Source organism: Mus caroli, chromosome 1 (assembly GCF_900094665.2).
Source record: "Mus caroli chromosome 1, CAROLI_EIJ_v1.1, whole genome shotgun sequence".
NCBI lineage: Eukaryota > Metazoa > Chordata > Mammalia > Rodentia > Muridae > Mus > Mus caroli.
The window spans coordinates 79,298,367-79,305,722 of record NC_034570.1 but is presented as its reverse complement, the minus strand read 5'-3'; the positions used below and the strand labels follow the sequence as shown (position 1 = coordinate 79,305,722).

The window sequence follows — 7,356 nt, the reverse complement described above, 5'->3', positions numbered from 1 at the left end:
GGAGGGAGGGAGGGAGGGAGGGAGGGAGGGAGGGAGAAGTTATTCCTCATCAAGTAGTAAGAACAACCAATCACACCTCTGAGAAGCAACATGATCTGTTCTTAACCAAAGAGCATCTCCACACAGAATCACACATGCTTCTTAGGACCTGTAAATCAGCCTTAGCTTAAAGCCCACTATCACGTCCATACTTAAGAGTTTCAGCCCTTAGTGTCACATGAGTCATGACAGATGAGCAGCCATCTCCCTTAGAATAAGCCACCCCAAACCAGACAAGCAAAAGCGGAATCATCTCAGCAAAGATGACTCCAGAGAGAACAACACATGACAGTCTCTATGGCCAAGCAGGGGTGTTTGTCCACTAAAGCACTGGGCACCAGCCATTGGTCAATATGACACATGAAAATTTAAGGCAAGTTCCTAAAAGCTCTGACCTGATTCTCAAAGTACATTTGCTTGATAAGGTGCTTGGGTTTCCGAAGGAAGGACTGGTTGTTGTTCTTACTTCCTTTGGCCCTTAGAGTAGCATAGTATTACTACTTTGTAGTGTGAGGGAGGCTTTAAATCAGAATGGCTGTGGAGGGAGGAAGCATGTCCTTAAGACAGTATTTGTTTTCTACCACGAATACTATATTTCTAAATGAATGCATAAAATCCAATATTGTTTCCAACTCATATTTCACATAAAGCCATGTTTCATTTTAAACTAACAAAGTTTCAAATGTTCCCTAAAGGCTTTACACACATGTACTTCTACGATTCAGTAACACAGAGGCAGCTATTGTCAACTAGAAGGCTAGTCTAGGTGTCTCATGTGAAATGACTCTGAAGGAAATCTACTTATGGGACTTAACTACGAAGAAAGTCTAGAAAAGAACAAAGACCTGGTCGTGAGCTATAAAATGCATGAAAGCTATATGTGCATGTGTACTTCTTACAACATAAAAGCAAAATGTACACTATAGTTGATGGCTTCAAATTAACAGTTGCCCAGAAATTTAGTAAGAAAAGTGCATTAACTAGAAGCTCTCCAGCTTTAGTGACTAAGTCTCCAGCCATGCATAAAAATGCCTCTTTTTTTTTTTTTCTTCAGTAGGACTTCCTCTGTAAATAGCTAAGCCACATACCAAAAGGAAAGCTACTTTTCAACAAAGTAGACCAGGTAATAAAAAAGAATCTGAAGCCACAAAGTAGCCCTGAACACTGACAATCCTGAATCCTTAAGAGGAACTGCTGGAAGCTGATCACAAAGGAGTTCTGCAAGCCCCTCCAATTTGGGCTTCGGGTAGGGGTAATTGGGATTTGGGTTGGTTGGGTTGGGTTGAGTTGGGTTAGGTTGGGTTGTTTGAAACAGGGTATTATGTAGACCAGACTGGCCTTGAACTCACAGAGATTTTCTGCCTCTACCTCCCCTCTCTCCCCCTACCCCCCTGCCCCTCTGCCCCCCGCCCCCTGCCCTCCTGTCCCTCCCTCTGCAAGTGCTGGGATTAAAAGTTTGTGTCAACACATTGGCCTCAATCTTTTTATATTTAAGCAATGGTTACCTTTTAGATGATGAAGTAACATTTTTTTAAAACCAACAATTTTCTAAGAATACAACTCAATAAAAAAAATCATATTGTTTTATATGAATCATTTTTAAAGGCTGTCATCTTCCCTACACTGATAGAAACAAACAAAAAAAATGTGCCCAGTGTAGGCTGTTTCTACCATGTAACCTTGGTTTATGCTGCTACAAAAAACTCTGGAAATTATCCTGGGCAGAGATTTTTGTATACTAAGTATCAGCCAAGAACAAATTTTTACAGCTGACTTCTAAACTCTTTAAAATTACACTTTATAATGGAAATACTGACAGATGTTTTACCCTAAAAGCACTGTTATAATATTTCTAGCTTTTAAAAATACAAATAGATGAACTCAGCATCAAAGACTAAGGAATGAAAAAAAAGCCATTAAGTTATACAATTAACTTTTTAAATAAGTATAAATAAAAATATTTTTTACCACTGCCAGCAAGATGTCTCTGTGGGTAAACACACTTCTCGCCAAGCCTGATGACCTGGGGCCCACATAGTGGAAAAAAGAACCAACTCCCACACAGCTTTCCTCTGACCTGCACATGTGAGCTGTGACGTGTACGTGCATGCACACACGTGCACACACTAAATAAATAAACAAACAAATAAATAAATATTTTAATACAGACACACTTTATGGATCAAATATGTTCACAAGCCCTAAAAGTTGCATTTATATTTGCAAATGTTCTGCTAAACCACTAATTCAGCATTTCAGTGAATAGAGAACTTACCCCAAGCATGATAAGCCATCAATGCCTGACTTAACCCATCAGCCCATATGAAGACAAATTCCAGTGCTTGCTTCAACACTCTGAAGAAGGGGTATAATATAAAATCATACTGACTCAAAGAGTTTATCATCTTGAGCTTTGGAAAACTTGCAACATAGGAAACCATTCAAGAAGCAGGTACTCGAACCTATGATAAGGACATCCCACTGGAGACCATAAAGTCAGTCAAAGTAGACAATTGTGGCTATGTGAACTTTACTCCACACCATCTACACTTTCCAAATTCAGCTCACTAGTTCTAATCAGAACAATCGAGGGTAAGCTACTCTGAATAATCTCTACCACAGTCTTACAGTAGAACACCCACAGCATAGCATACTCTTCATTCTCTAAACACCACTGAAGTCCATACAAGGAAGCATACACAGAACTAAGACCTTAAGAACACTGGTACCAGTCTTTGTGGCTCAATACTTAGTTTGATGTTCTAATTTACCCCCCTTTAAGAGAAGTTACCAAGGCAAATCACTATCTCTCTAATACTGTCTGAGTTACACAGTGAAACCACTAAGGGTGGGAAACATAAGTAACAGGTTAGTAAAAGAACAAGAGTAAAATGTGAGTTTGTTATTGGAAAGTAATATCAAACATCTGAATCCAAATCTACCATGCTCATCTTAATAACTGCCATTAAAGCACAATTAAATTAAAAGGGCTGGAGAACTAACTCAATGGTTAAGAGTGATGGCTGTTCTTTCAGAAGACCCAAGTTCAATTCCCAACACACACATGGCAGCTCACAACTGTCTATAACTCCTGTTCCAAGGGATCTGACACTCTCACAGACAAAACATCAACATGCATAAAAGAAAAATAAATTATAAAAAGCATAATTATATTTGTGTATTAATTAAAAGTAGTACAGAGGAATGGCATTAAATAGTCCTCCTGTTTTAAATACATTTTGTCAGTATAGTCCAGTTGCATATAGAAAAGTACACAAGCCATAAATTCCCAGTATGATGAAATCTTACAAAGCAAACACACTGATGTGACCGTATAGTAGATGAAGAAACAGGATCACAAAAATACTAGCTTTCTATGTTGCACAAAAGAACCCACCCACACTTTACTGCTCCAGGTTCCTCCTAATCCCTAAATGACTCTCCCTGAACGTGAATAAAGGCACATATACATAGACTGTATCCCAGCATGAAAAATGAAAAAATGGTAGCCTAAAGAAGAAGATAGAAGAAAAGATTCATTTCTATATTGATGGATTCTCAACAAGGGCTATCAGTAAAAAGTTTCTGGACAAAATGGCAGAAAGGTGTAACAATGACTACTCCAATCTGACCTGGTCAATGTAAGGTCATGTCCCCTCTCCACACCCAGCGTTCTAAATTCTAAAGAGAAGATGCACCCACATTATTATGTTACCTAAGACAATAGTCTTCCCTTCACTTTTCAGGAGCCAGAGTATATGGAATGCTGAGAGAATGCCAGAATGTGTTAACACAGCTCCTTACTTTTAGGTTTGTACAACAACTTAACACAAAATGTGAAATTGCTAAGGTTTGAATTTTTATTTTATTCACCACATGCATACAGTGCAGAGAAGCCAGAAGAAGGTATTAGATCCCCAAGAACTGGAGCTACAGATGGTCATTAGCCACCATATGGATGCTAGGACCTCTGCAAGAGCAGCCAGGACTGTTAATTACTGAGCCATCTCTCCAGACTGTGCTAAAAGATTTAACTTATCTCTATACAGCAATTATGCCTAAGAAGCCATGTTCATGAAGAAGATTCCACCCAGCATATGGCCTTCCTATCTACTTCCCCTGTTCCCTCTCTATTCCTTTGTGAACCTGAGTACCCTAAGATCAAGCTGTGAGGACCACAGTCCCTCCATCTGATAAAACCTGCCCTTAAATAATTTCCTTCCCATCAAATGGCAAACAGCAAGTTGCACAGGAACAAAAGAAAGATAAAACAAAAAAGTAAAATTACTCCTTATAAATTTCATTCTTTTAAAATCAGTTAAAGACTGAGCACACCTTGCCATAAATTCCTTAGATAATAAAATGTTTAAACTATTTTCTACAGGGAAAATTAAATAATCCACTCAAGAATGACTTGAAATAGACTTTTCTAGAACAGACAGGTAAAAAAAATCTGCTTATCTAGTTAACAACCTTTTGACATCATATGCTCAACCACCACCACCACCCCCAAGTAAAACATAACTTCTCCAACCAAAAGGGGAAGGGAGACTTGTGAGAAGCCTACACAATACTTACACATGTGCATGTGTGCACACACACAAACACACACACTCCTAATACACCACCTTTTCACCAGCAAATCAACAAAAACTACTTATCTCCTCTCTCTAAAATACCTCTGATGTCAATTAATGCAGGAGACAGATGAGAGCTTACAAATAGATCCTGGCTTTCAAAAGTTAACTACAGTTTTTTTTCTTTTCCAAAATCCACTGACATAATATATGGGCTTCTGTGTGTGCTGAGCTAAAAGTCCTTGCTCAATATTGACTCCAAAAGTGTCACATAAAACTAAGATGGATCTTAGGGGGACAAAGGCTTTGAAAATAAGGCCCCCATAAGGGCATTCACACCTAACAAATGATATAAATTTCAGTTCTGTTCCATAGCACTCTATGATCAGGCTGCTTCTGTATCTTTTGTAACAAACCTTATAATAAACCCTGAGTTTAATCTGTAGCACTGTTTAAAAACCAGGCATGAGAGTACATACCTGTAATCCCAGCACTCCAGGCAGAGACAAGGTTATCCTTGGCTACACAGCAAGTTTGAGGAAGGAAAGAAGGAAGGGAGGGAGGAGCAAGGGGAAGGAGGGAAGAAAGGAGGGAGGGGGGTAAAGGAAGAAAGAAAACAGAATAATTTATATTTTATATTCAAAGAGAAAAATTCTATCTAGCTCCCATGTACAAACACCTAGAAAACCTGCCTGAACTATTGCTGCTTTCCCCATCAATGTCACTTAATATTTAAGAAAACAAATTTCTGCTTCATAAGATCACAAAACCTAGTGAATTCACCATATGCTCTTTCTTTCTAGTCACAAAATGTTACATCAAAAGAAATGAACCAGATGTTTTTCTAATGTGGTCAAATACTGAGATTGTTCAACAAATCTTTATTCCCTGCCTACTGTATGCCAGGCATTAGGTGGCTGGCTTCAAGAGAAGTAAAAGGAACAAATGAGACTCACTTTCAGAAGCATTCAAGGACTTCCCAAGGACTATCCTAGATGATTCTAACTCATTAATTTCAACCAACAAACACCCCATTTACAGGTGAATGCTTTCTTCACTTCAAAGCTCAGAGCCAGGAAGTAGAAATCTAGAATGTAATCTCAGTGGACTTGACAAGACTGGGATCTAACAGAACACTATTACTATAAGCACAGATGCTGGGTCCGAGCATGACCAGCTTACATTTAAAGGAATGAATGTTTCTACTTCTTTAAACACATAGTCCTTTGCCTAAAATGTTTTCTTCTCTCCTAAATGTTCATCTGGTAAACTCTCAATCTGCAAGTCAAATACCATCCATTATAAAAAAAAAAAAAAAAAAAAAAAAAAAAAAAAAAAAAAAAAAAAACTTTATTTATTTTATATATGTGAGAATACTGTCATTGTCTTCAGACACACCAAAGAGGGCATCAGATCCCATTACAGATGGTTGTGAGCCACTATGTGATTGCTGGAAATTGAACTCAAGAGCTCTGGAAAAGCAGCAGTGCTTTTAACCACTGAGCCATCTCTCTAGTACTGGGTCCTCTGAAAGAACAGCCAGTTCTCTTAACTGCTGATCCATCTCCAGCCCTTAAATATTCTCTGTCTAATTTTTAATGCATATGGGTGTTTTGCCTACATGAGTCTACACACAATGTATATGCAGTACCCATAGAGGCCAGAAGAGAGCATGAGATCCTCTAAAAATGCAATTAATTATAGCTGGTTGTTAGCCACCATGGTGAGTGCTAGGAACCCAGGTCCTCTGGAAGAATGAGTGCTCTTAAACTGCCAAGTTATTTCTCCAGACCCTCGAAAACAATTCTTAACAGATAAGAGAAAATTTAAATGATCCTTGTAAGTTAGAGTTTGCAACCCCATAGGAAGAACACAATATCAACCAACCAGACCCCCCAGAGCTCCCAGGAACTAAGCCATCAACCAAAGAGTACACATGGCTCCAGCTACATATGTAGCAGATGACGGCCTTTTCATACATCAATGGGAGGAGAGGTCACTGGTCCAAATGAAGGCTCAATAAATGCCCACTGTAGGGGAATTGAAGGCAGGAAGGTTGGAGTAGGTGGGTGAGTTGAGGAAAACCCTCACTGAAGCAGAGGGAGAGAGGATGGGATAGGGGGTTTCCAGGAGGTGGGGAAACCAGAAAAGGGGATAACATTTGAAATGAAACAAAGAAAATATCCAATCCAATTAAAAAAAATAAGTAAAAAAAAAAAATGATCCTTGTACTCTAACGGATCACTATGGACTATGATTATAAAGCAACAGAAAGAAAAACTATAGATTATATACAAACTCATGGAGTACCATGCTATTGAACAAGGAGAAATCAGGAAGGAAATAAAGACACTCCTAGCATGAAATGAAAATTGAAACACGCCCTTCTGGTCGGCGCCAGCACCTGGGTACCTTGGGCATGGAGTCTACGGACACCCCCAAGGTCCCCACAGGACTCTCCATGGGATCTTAGGACCTCTGGTGAGTGGAACACAACTTCTGCTCTAATCCAATCACGCAGGACCTGAGACTGCATTAATTAGGGAAACAGAAAACCCGGCCTGACCAGGGTCACAAGTCCCTTCCAGTCAGCACCAGCATTGGGGCACCTTGGGCACGGAGTCTGCGGACACCCCTAAGTCCCCAGAGGACTCTCCATGGGATCTTAGCACCTCTGGCCATGAGGCAGGTTCGAACACCAGATATCTGGGCACCTTCCCTGCAAGAGGAGAGCTTGCCT

General features: G+C 39.5%; 1 protein-coding gene across 3 annotated transcripts in view; it reads right to left on the bottom strand.

Annotated features, from left to right (window-relative positions):
- Positions 1-7,356, bottom strand: part of Dis3l2 (DIS3 like 3'-5' exoribonuclease 2) — a 328,742-nt gene that overhangs the window by 234,394 nt on the left and 86,992 nt on the right. For 2 of the 3 annotated variants that reach the window (XM_029476858.1, XM_029476861.1), the window contains exon 6: positions 5,096-5,137. The exons of the other annotated variant lie outside the window; for it this stretch is intronic. In XM_029476858.1, coding sequence (XP_029332718.1) covers positions 5,096-5,137 — 42 coding nt within the window. The remainder of the gene's footprint in view (positions 1-5,095; positions 5,138-7,356) is intronic. 3 annotated transcript variants of the gene reach the window in all.